At 38.4% G+C, this 11,857-nt stretch overlaps 1 protein-coding gene across 1 annotated transcript; it reads right to left on the reverse strand.

Annotated features, from left to right (window-relative positions):
- Positions 1-529: 529 nt before the first annotated feature.
- rmc1 (regulator of MON1-CCZ1) lies at positions 530-10,922 on the reverse strand. Its single transcript, XM_046043787.1, has 21 exons — positions 10,720-10,922; positions 9,720-9,796; positions 9,467-9,551; positions 9,049-9,105; positions 8,782-8,868; positions 7,765-7,905; positions 7,251-7,354; positions 6,940-7,029; positions 6,620-6,725; positions 6,143-6,251; positions 6,008-6,052; positions 5,849-5,902; positions 5,316-5,444; positions 4,851-4,957; positions 4,614-4,733; positions 3,930-4,007; positions 3,684-3,788; positions 3,223-3,291; positions 3,052-3,139; positions 2,498-2,635; positions 530-1,706 (listed from the first exon to the last, which is right to left on the reverse strand). Exons 1-21 carry the CDS (start codon positions 10,816-10,818, stop codon positions 1,627-1,629), a joined length of 1,968 nt encoding a protein of 655 aa, XP_045899743.1. The 5' UTR covers positions 10,819-10,922; the 3' UTR covers positions 530-1,626.
- Between the last annotated feature and the right edge of the window lie 935 nt (positions 10,923-11,857).

Genomic DNA, 11,857 nt, shown 5'->3' on the forward strand with positions numbered 1-11,857 from the left:
CCCTGTCTGATCAGGTTGCTCTAGTTGCTGAGGTGGATCTAAACTATCTTGTAATAGACTGAAATTAATGATTATTTTCATTATGGATTAATCTGCACAACATTTTCTCCATTAAAAACGTACAAATTTGATGATTGGTTTTTAAAAGTTCAGAAAATAGAGAAATGCTGTCAGTTTCCCAGAGCCCAAAGTGACCCGTGTCCAAACAAACAATACAAACCTCAACATTATTAAATCAATGTAACAATTCATAAATAGTAATGAGATGTCATTATTTGTCCAGTATAGAAATAATACTTAGCATTGATTTTGAGTCACATTAAATGGAAGCTATTAAAACAGGAATTTTCCCAAAAAATATTTATTAAAAATATTATCCTTTTGACCTCACAACCCTGAAGGCCCTAATGTCAAATTATCACACTACCATGTTAATGCACCACTGAAATAACACACCTGCAGTTTAGTCTTATTTTCTTTACAGAAAGCTATTTAATTAGGCACATTTATAAAGTACACAGACTATATATCATTTTAAATTTTTAATATCATCCAACAACAATCCAATTTAAACATTTCTTTACTTAATACATTTCAGTTGACATAATGATTCATTCTTTACAAAATAAAGACATTAAATTCACCGTTACCCTCATATGCACAAAATTTTGATACAGAGATCCCAAAACACTTTTACAGCTACAGCCTCTGGCCCCGCCCACAACAGGTGACATTAGTGTGCGCCGCCTGACAGCCTTTAAGCGTCACAGCAACAAGCGAGTGATGATGACCTGAAGTTACAGATTTCACCAGTAAACACTATTATTAAATCTGAAGGATTTTTATTTGATTTTAAAATTATTAAAATTTTTATCAGTGTGATTTGTTACCATTTCTGAGATGTTTTCAAAGTACTGTAAATAGACATATTGGTATTTTAACATATTACTAGCATTATAACAGTACAGGTTTTATTTCTGCAAAATGGTAGCATTATATTTGACGTTTCCTAAAGTTTTGGGGCATTTAATGTTTTTTGATACTTTTACCATGAAGCAACGTCTCAACCGTTTGGTAGAGCACTACATTTAAAAATGATTGAGTCTGTTAAAAAAATAAATGTTATTGCCCTAGGGAAATGAAAACAGTTTTTTTTGCCATTACTTTTTTAATGAGGACATGAAATGGTTTAAGGGAACCTTATCAAAATGTCAATTTAGGTTATTATAAAAATATTTCATAAATCAGATTTTTTTACTCAAGTATAATTGTAATGCCAGTTAGACTTATTATTTATTTATGTTTTAATTTTTCTTGCATGCTTCAAGTCAAGGAGACAAACCTGCAGATGAGACTAGTAATCTGGATCAGGTGTTCATATGCCATAGTACAGGCCATCCTGAAACAAGGATATGATGTTTATTTGTGCAAATAAGCAGGATAATTAGAATGATGTTGAAGAGAAACGAGTGTCCATTTAAACCATAATGATCTGTTCCCCGTGTTGGTTCATCACCCCATCAATTCGTCTCCTGAACTTCTTGCGTGTCCAAAGTGACGGAGACTAAGTCCAACCGGTCTGCTGTGATCCAGTTTACAGTCAGTGTCTGTTTTGGTCCTGATGGTTCACACAGTGGAGGGTTTCATCAGAGCCTGATCCCCAAACAGCTGCTTGAAGTGAACCACATGCTCCTCACAGTGCTCTCCTGGACACACACACACACACACACACACACACACACAGTCAATTAAAAGTTAGTCCCAAAGAGCTAAATGGTTAATTTAAAAGGGTCAGTTCACCAGAAAAACAGCTTCCTACTAAATTCAAATCTTTAAAGGGTAACTTTAATTGTTTTAATTGTTTCTGTTTAAATATATCTCGAGTCAAACCCACCTGACTCCAATGACAAATATTTATTCTACCTGGTTGAATGCAACTTTCTTGTTTTAAAGGGTTAAAACACCAAAGTCACATTATAACACAAGCTAAGCGATCGAGACAGCGGAAGAATAAAAGAGGTAAAATTACTGTTTTTGTCAAGCACTACAGAAGACAAATACCTGCAAGTATTACGTTGCAGCCCTGTTTTACATGTCGACTGCAGTACCCTAGCTCAATACTGGACCAATTTTAAAACATGGGGAATAGGTATATTTCAACTGGGATCCTAAGTTATCCTTTAACTGGTCCTCACTATCAAAACTTTCATTTGTTAATACAACCATGACAAAATAAACAAGTTGATTCTTATTGACTCCAGTTACTGCAGTTAGAATAAATGATCATATTTAGGCTTGGGTTTAGCAGGCAGGGTGTCTGCAGGTTTGGTCAGCTGGTATTTAAGACATTTTAATGTTAATTTGAATGACAGAAACCAATTTTTTTATTACTATAATTAAGTCTGTTAACACATCACATCTAAAAGTGAATCATTCATGACCTAAATCAGTGTCAGTGACTGATGATATAATGTCACGCCTGTGTGTTTTCTCTCACCGGGGTTGAAGCTGGGGCTTCCTCTCAGCCGCTGGTTTCTCTGCTGGAACGACCTGAACACGGTGTAGAACAACATCTGGTCTCCGGTCTGCTGCGCTGCATCCAGAAACTTCCTGGCCGACACGTTGTCATGGCCGCCTGCTCCCGGTGAAACCAGTTTACGGTCAGTTCAGGCTTTTTTGTATCTTAGTACAGTGCTCACATACATTGTGTACGTTAAAAGAGTTACTGGTGGCTGCGAAGCATGACATTCATAGAGGAACTACACTGTAAGCTAAAATCTACAGTCCTTTATCCATGAAGACGTCTGGAGACACGAGGCTTCAGCAGCCCGAGCCAGACTAACTGAGCGGCTTTCTCTGTCCTGGTACTCGCGTGTACGTTTACTGCTCCAGCCTCAAACCTACATGTGACTGATTTTCCAGTTCTTACAGTGCAGTTTTGTTATGAAGGGATCACTTTGTTAAAATGATCTGATGCAGCTAAACTACAGGTTCTTTAATAAGTTTTGTCCTGAGATTGTATCTCTGTAGATAAATTTAACATCAACGTACCAACACTGCGGATGAATCTGAGCGCGCCCAGAACCTGCTGCTTCGACAGCAGAACCTCGACAATCTCATCGTTGGCGGTGGAGAGACGCTGAGAACACACAAACCACATGTTAATGATTCAGTTTAAAATAACGTGTGTCATTATTTAGAGCCTGTGTGTGTGTTGGATACCTTCAACATGTCCAGAGACAGCTGGTGTGCAGGAGGATACGTACTCTCCAGGGACAGAAGTAAACAGGCCTGAACACAAAGAAACACAATTACAAAGGGAAGTTAACACAAACTGATGCAACAAAGTTTGGGTTTACAGTCGGACCGAAGAGTGCATTTAAATTGTTCAACAAATGTCCCCTGTAAGGTAATGGCCGTGAAAGAGGACACCTGATTATGTTCATTTTATTTATGTCGTCTTGTGATTATATAAGAACTAAAATATCATTCACAAATTAAAAGGTTATTTTATATTACTGCATATGAACGGTTACAGAGAGCTGGCTTCAAACTAGGACATACGGACATATTGTTGACTAAGTTTCAGTACAAACAGGCACAGAACTGGTTTAAATCTGAGCTCAGAATTCAGATTAAACTGGTTTAGAACCAGTTTCAGATCAGTTTAGGTGTGAACTCACTAGCGGTTTGGAGTCGCTGAGGACGTGATACTGCAGGAACTGGTGCAGCATGTAGAAGAGGTTGTGCTGCACCAACGTCTTGATCACCAACTCATACAAGTAATGCTGAAAGACACAAACAACACAATCAGAAAACGTTTGACCTGAGGCTGGCAGCAGAGAAAAAGGTCATGAGGTCAATAAAATCAACAAGATCAGAAGAAAATATCAGTGTGAACAATGAGGTGTCTCGATGCTCGGCTTTACCTGTACGGTGATCTGGAACTGGTTCAGAGAGCGGATGTACTCCATCAGCACCGCAATGATGAATTTATGGGAGACACCCTGCAGAACACACAGCGTATAATTTAAAAAAGGCAGACTTAAACTGTCACCTGGATTTATCTTCCTAAATGTTCTTTATTAATATAATTAATTGTTTCCTTTTTTTGTCTAACATTTTCTTCAGTAGGTTTAATTGTTTGCATCTGAATCAAAACCTGAAAGCTAATACATTATTCAACTTGATAAATACAGAATTTTTCATTCAAATATCAAGATTATACTGAACTTTGTCGGCAACAACGTCTAAAGTTTCCATACAAAAAAAAAGTCCACACTATGGATCTGTAGTATTCTGACAGCCTCAAAGTACTTCTGCATTGAACCACATCGCTTCTGACTGATCTTAGAAAGCATACGTCTGCTTTTTCATAAAAGCTCAGTTTTCCCCGTTCACATTAAAAAACAAAGCTGTCATTTCAACATCCATCCACCCTGGAGACTGTTACAGTTTTCCAATTTAGTGTGAAGATTAAAACGGAGAAAAAGATGCATTTTCAGATTCAGCATTTCCAGTCTACTGTCAACACTAAATGCAAACCTATAAAGCATGTATTGTCTTCCAGCCTTTGAGCTTCACAAATTGAGTTTCTGAGTGCGCGTGTGTACCTTCCTCTCTGTGAACGATGATAGGACGTGTGTGTACATGTCTGATTGGTCGATGACCGCCTGAGTTCTGACTGGACGCTTCTGGGCCGCGCTGCCTCGACTCGGACCGGATTCCATCGCCTGCAAACACAGAAAACACAAACATCTCAAACACAGAAATATTACACGTAAAAATACATGAGTAGAAGTAAAAGTACTGAGTCCAGGTTTGTGGTGTTCAGAGAGGACGTCACTCACCACAGTGTAGGTCTGCTCTGCCTCCAGGTATTCTTTATACACCTGGTTGAGTTTGTCGAAGACCGTCGCCACAACAGGAAGACTCCCCTTCTCCCCGCCCTCCAGAACTGAGACACAACATTGAGCTTTTAGTGGGGGAGCACCAATGTTTGTTTTTACTTTTCAATGTTCACTTTGTTTTGTTTCAGGCTGTTCTCAGATCAGGTTTCTGTCCTTTAATTTTGTAGGAAGACTCCATTAGATCACCTGAAACCAGGTTTCTACACATTTAGGTTGTCAGCGTTACACAGATTCATTTTCAGATTCAAACTACTAACAAATAATACAATCAAATGTGCTATCTGTCAATTTAATGACATTAAAATGTTCAAAATCTTTTTGGCGGTTTGATAGTATAATTAATTTTAGAGACACTTTGGGCATGTCAGTGTGTAAATGACATCACAAACATGCAATCGGACATACTCTGTGAGCAGACAGACAGGATGACCATCTTGCAGTCTCTCCGTCGTAACAGGAAGTCCATCAATTTGCCTTTGTCCTGCAGCAGGTTGACAGTTGGAGGCAGCTTCACCTGCAGGTACCACAGGTAACCTGACACACAGACAGAGACACAGTTAATTATAAAAATGATAATAATATCTCTTGATCTTTGTAAAAAGAATAAGTCCTATAACACTAGATTTTTTTTTACTGCCATTATTATCTAATAAACTGACAAAACACATGGATAACCCCCCATTACTCCAAACACTGTGGATGAAATAAATACATGTCTCGTGGAGGAAAGCAACATTTGTCTGTAGAAAGAAAAAGAGACAAACATCTTTAACACTTTGATGGTCTGCTGCTTTGTCACAAATCTGCTCATTCTGTTTGTTTGCCTTTAGGTGAAAGACACAAGTTGACGAGAAAGATCCAAATGAAAGATTATGAGAGCTGTTAAAGTCCCCTTCACTGGATCATAAGGTTAGGTGTGAGCGTGTGTTTTTACACACCTTCACTGGCGCTGATGATGATGTCAGGCTGGAAGACGCTCCAGGAGGAAGAGTCTGGAGTGACGGTTAAAGGTCAGCGTGAGAAATGTTCAAAAACGGCTAAAAAGAGACGTTTTTTTAGAGCCGACAGTAAAATTTGTATTAAAGGTGAAAGGATACAGAGCTGACATGGTACCGGAGGCTGGGAGGGAACAACGGCTGGACCTGAAAAAGGAACAATAAACACTCTCAGAAACACTAGAAATAACCTGACTTTGTGTCTGTGTGTGTAGGTGTGAGCATGTGTTTGTGTACCTGACAGTGGTATCCTGTAGGGGTGTATGGACCGGGCAGGTAGGACAGGCTGGTGTGTGTTGACAGCAGAGTCTGGATCCTTCAGCTTGATGTCGAAGATCAGCGACGTCTGAGACACACACACACACACACACACACACACACACACACACACAGTATAAAACATGGAAGTATTTAGATCTTTACTTACATAAAAGTAGCAAAATATTCCATTACACATAGAAGTTTTAAGAAGTATCAAAAGTTTAAATAATGTATTATACATACATGTACTGTATTTTATATTAAAATTTAATATATAAAATATAAATAATATAAAGTATCTCCAGCTGTCGGTCAAATGTAGTGGAGTAAAAGTACAAGACATCCCTCTGAAATGTAGTGAAGTAGAAATATAAAGCAGCATGAAATATAAATACACACATCTCAAAACAGTACCCAAGTACAGTACGTGACAACATGCACATGAATACAAACCTGGGAGCTCTGGTGATGAACCACCACCAGGTTGTCCACGATGTTCAGAGCAAACTTCCCCGTCGTGTTCAGCTTTAACACGTGAGTCTTCTTACTGGCAGCCTCCCTGAACACACACACACACACAAAATAAGACAAACTCATTTGTTACAGTTGTTGATGAGGCTGCTGCCATTTCAGAATCATCTGATTTCTCTCTGCTTGCGGACGAAGTCGTCCCAGGAACCAAACTTAAAAACTAAGAATCTCTTGATCACCAGTGTGTTTGTTTTGTTTTCACTTCGTATCTCAATGGTTGAGACGAGTTTAAAGTCCTTTACCTTGGTAAGTGATACAGCACCACTTCTGCACTGGGACTGTTGGCTGTTCTCGAGTGATGCTTCAGATACATCACAAACAGCTGACCATAACTACAGGGAGAGACATGGCTTCAGTATGTGGACTGTTTGGTGATAATTAAAGAAAGAGAGAAACAAAAGAGCAACACTACAGGGGAAAGATCATCAGAAAGAAACTTGAAACCAGAGAAAAGCTACAAGCTGCACAGAAAAAGAAAACAATCAATAAAAGGATTTAAAATATAGAAATCGAAAAATATACTGAAAGGTGAGTCGCTATGAAAACAGCTCACATGGGTGCCATGGCGATGTCTCTCTCCGACAGAGTGAGTTTTGCAGGTTTGGGGACGACCGGCAGCTCGATTTCAAACTTGTACATCTTGGACATGGTCCCATTCTGAAAAACAATCAAAACAAAATAAACACTTTATAAAAACAGCACAGGAATCTATTATTTAAAATATAAAACAGGTTCTCACCCACCAACAGTCTGCAGAGACTTTGGGCTCAGTTAACACTTAATATGCAGAGTAACACTAGTGAGTACTTTAACCACCTGAGCTCCAACACTGCTGATATCATTCTCACATAAAAACCATCAGCTGAGCATCTTCATGGTCAGATTAGTTTTTTCTTTGTTGGATCAAATCATCTTTGCCTGACTCTGTAGATTCTAACATTAAGAAAACCTTGATCAGTATCCTAAGTGTGTGTTTGTGTGTGTAGAATATCAAACCTCACAGCATCAAACACACAAGACGAAACCGGAAATGGAATAAAGTCACATGATCTGTGTTGTGTGCTCACCCTGAAGGCGAAGGGCTGCAGGATGTTTCCCTGCACAGTGGTGGACAGCAGGATGACGGCCGTCTCTGGACAGTACTGGTACCAGTTCACATTAATGCTCTGACTCTTCAGCAGCTTCAGACTGCGCTTGTCTGGAAACACCTGAGGAGACGTCAGACACGAGACTCAGTGAACACATTATCAACCCTGTGATGTTCAGAACCCACCAGAAACAACCAGTCGTGGGCCTCAGATCTTCGAACAGTGAGGCAAAAACAGTCCTAGAAGTAAAAATATTGTTACTACATCAGAAGGGTTTCTCCTCTGTATGACGGCCCTTTAAGGATCTCAGACTCAGCTTGCCCAGGGTTGGTTTCAAACCATAATACTGCCTGTGGCAGCGAGCATTCAAATCCAAAAACCAGATTCACTTATTGTTTGATCAGATAATTCCTGAGTCTTTAGGTGAAGTCCTCCTACTATAGCTGCTTGTTTAGGCAACATTTAAATAACTTTGAATTCCTCTGAAAAACACGTTTATATCTCTTGAAGTATGGAAGAAAGCATTTTAGTAGCTGTATTTTTTATTAACTTGTTTGGCATTTTGCCTTTATTTGAGAGTCAGTGTGGAGACAGACAGGAAAAATGGGAAAGAGAAGGGTGTGCCGTGCGCCACATGGTCCCGGCTGCAGTAATGTACTTTATCTGTATCAGAATTTAGGAACTGAATCGGCACAAGAATTGAAACATTTCAAACGATAACCAGTCCCTAAGCTTGTGAGAACAGGTTCTACACTGTTAAACTTGGCTCAGCTATCATCAGTCTGAGCTGCACTTGGAAGAAAACACTAACAAATTAAACACGCACTTTGTTAACTATGGCCTGTCCTTGTGAAAAGGTCTATGTCCGGCAAACTAAGCTCTAAAATCTGTATGTCAGAACGCAACCCACACCCTGATCCTCACGTATTATTGGTTCAAAAGCGATCTTTGTTAGATTCAAATGTCTCTGTTTTTGGGAGAGGTGTTTGAGATTACCTGGTAGAACTCTATTCCCTGGTCAGTGACGAAGACGATCTCATTCCAGTTGGTCCAACAGAAACCCAAAACATTAGCGTTCTTCGTCTGCAGGAAAAGACAAACAACACAAACGCAGTTTATTTACACAACACGGCACCGGAGCTCCATCACAGAGCTGCTCTGCACTCAGTTGTATTACTCTTAAACTCCTGATTCCTCCTCACAGCTCAAACAACTTCAGCAAAGGACTTTTGAAATCAACACAAAGATGATAACGTAGCATACCTTGCATTCCTGGGTGAACTCTGTGTGTGGATAGTCGGGTATGAAGTTGATGAAATCCTACAAACAAATCAATAATTAGTACAGGGCTGCACAGGTGATCATGAAACCAGGCATACTGCATTTTTTTGCTTCATAATGAACAACAGCCCTACAGACTGCAGCACCATAGATGCTAACCAGTCTTGTCATGTGTTTTTTAATTTAGAATAAATCAAACTGAGGAATTGTCCTTTTCATACTTAGCTGAGCAACTGTAAAAACAAATAAATAAATAAAAAAAAAAAAAACACACACATGGAGGTTTTTCCTTCTACATAAGTTACATTACTGCACACAAAAGTTTAGTTTGTGGCCGGAGAAGAAATTAAACATCTCACTAGAAAGTATTATGTGTCTTGTTCTGTGCAGCCAAACTCACCACAGATTTTGAAGTTCTCTGAACTGCCAAGATTTTATTTCCAATGGAGAACTTGATGCACTTCACTTCTCCTTTGTCGTCCATTCTGCAAAGGGAAACTCACACATTACACAATTAATATATATCACATTTCATACATCTGATGCAGATGAGGCAAGACATGTGAAAAGTGAATAAATAAATTGTGTCTCTCAAGGGTCCACGGGCCTTAGATGCAACATAGACTAAATCCCTAAATCACAGGGTTAGGTACCTGAAGGCAACACTGCTCTTGTCTTCCGGGCCTTTGACCACCACGCCTGTGGCTCCACCTGAACGCACGGCGAACACCTGCAGCCAGAACAGAAGCAGGACATAAAAGATATCAGATACCAGCTGAGGCGTCCACACACTCACTGACTTAGGGACCTATAAATTGTTTTGACACTAGACTGCTTCCTCATCCATCTGCTGAGCTGGGCTCAGGGCTGCATCGTGCCTTTACTATAAACCCACTACAATACACCTATTCATTAAAAGAACTACCTTTGGATTGTATGTCTGACAATGTACTCATCTCGATCAGTAATGCTGCGTGTGTTTTCTTTATTATGATAAATGTATCTTAAATGTAAATTGTGATCACGTACGGGCCTCTGCAATTGTTCCTTGAAAACTGAATTAGAAACAATCCCTCTTATCCTGCTGTGGATCAATAACTAATGCTAAAGTCATTGATTAATGAACAATAACTAAATTATGTCTAATAATGTAGCTGAAGGGAGTCACTCTGTATTATGAGTACTTGTATAATAATATTTTAGTACATTTACATGACTTGAAGTGCATAAATTTTACTTATAAATTGTTGTTACTTATATAAAAGAGCTGAATATTTCCTCTGTCACTGATCACAACACCAGCTATTTCAAAGGAGAGCCACACAACTAGCACAATGGCGGCTAAACCAACTGTTTTGTACATTAATTTTTAATAATTTTTTATTATTAACAACATTTTAATGAGACAAACAACTTGATCAGCTGTTTGTTTTTAACCAAGCTACTAACTTCACTTATCTATCGTTTATTTAAATAACACAATATCACGTCAACCTGAACCAAACTGCACAGAAAGTCAACTGAACCTGCTGTGATTCAAAGTGTTGTTGACTCGCTGATGTTTAAATATTATTTTATCTATTAAAACTACAAACTGTCAGTTAGCTGACCTAAGCTAAGGTAGGTTAGCCGCATCAATGCTAACTAGCTCACCTGCTTGTTCGCCTCGTCGAAGAAGACGTTGTTGACGCTGGAGGCATGTTCAAACTGCACCGGGTTCTCACAGAGCTCCAGGTAATGTTCCTCACTCATCCTCACACTCAACTCTGGCTCTTTGTTATTGTTTTATCCTCAGTTCAGAGTCCGGACAACAACCACAGTGGGAGAACAGGAAGACTTCCGTTCAACCATCACGCTTCCGGATTGAATCTTCACAATAAAAGCAGAGACTGTAATGTAAATCTTAAATCCTGAAGTCGTTGGTGTTTACTGTAATTTTAATACACACTAAAAGAAATCACAGATCAACAGCAGGCTTTAAACATGAAATAAACACGGAAACATGCTATTTATTTTACTGTGTTATGCTACTGTATAATACTACATTTATATGTTATATCATAACAACTTCAACTTTTTAAATTACTATTCCAAAGAAAATAATACACATTCAAATGCAGATACATCTAAAATCAAAATACATTTTATCGATTAATATTAATTATTGAACTTGTACTGAAACTCTCATGAGTTATTTCTTTTTTTTTTCTCTTTATTATGTTTTCTTTTCCGGGTTACCTTTCTTGAGTCATTTAAATCATGATGTGTTTTGAAACATGCTGTGTTACGACTTGTTTTTTTTGTTAGGTCTTAATTATTTTCAGTATTTTGTTTCTATGCAACATACTAACTTTTTCTCTGGCTGTTTTTAATTGTTCACTGATTGAATGGCAACATTTTGGGGAGATGTTTTTTCTAAACTCATTTCAGTTTTTAAATCCCATTGTTTTTTTTGTTTTTTTTTTTACTTGGCACATAAATACAGACTCAAATTACTGAAGCACTTTCATATGAACACAATCACATCAATGTGTTGCTATTAATTTTCATATTTAGTGCAGAATTTCAATTTTAAAGTAAGTGTGCCAGTTCAGATTTGTGGAGATTACTCCTTTATTCTGAAGGAGTAAGGTCGGAAGTCCTTCTGTTTGTGCTGCTGGGGGTCTCGTGACAGTCTGCTGGTCACATGCTTCAAGAAGAATCAATGATTATACAGTTTGAGTAACTTTGTGCTAAATAAAACAAAAACCTTTGACCATTTAATGGATAATCAACACATTATTAGAGTTTT

Source organism: Micropterus dolomieu, linkage group LG01 (assembly GCF_021292245.1).
Source record: "Micropterus dolomieu isolate WLL.071019.BEF.003 ecotype Adirondacks linkage group LG01, ASM2129224v1, whole genome shotgun sequence".
Taxonomy (NCBI): domain Eukaryota; kingdom Metazoa; phylum Chordata; class Actinopteri; order Centrarchiformes; family Centrarchidae; genus Micropterus; species Micropterus dolomieu.

What these genes read in the sequence shown, in the direction of transcription:
- rmc1 (XM_046043787.1), bottom strand. Translation starts at nt 10,818, where the DNA reads ATGAGTGAGGAACATTACCTGGAGCTCTGTGAGAACCCGGTGCAGTTT. An exon ending in GTGCTGTATCACTTACCAAG is followed by an intron (nt 6,726 to 6,939) that starts GTAAAGGACTTT and finishes GTGTGTGTTCAG; the next exon opens with GGAGGCTGCCAGTAAGAAGA. An exon ending in CCTGTCTGTCTGCTCACAGA is followed by an intron (nt 4,958 to 5,315) that starts GTATGTCCGATT and finishes GTTGTGTCTCAG; the next exon opens with TTCTGGAGGGCGGGGAGAAG.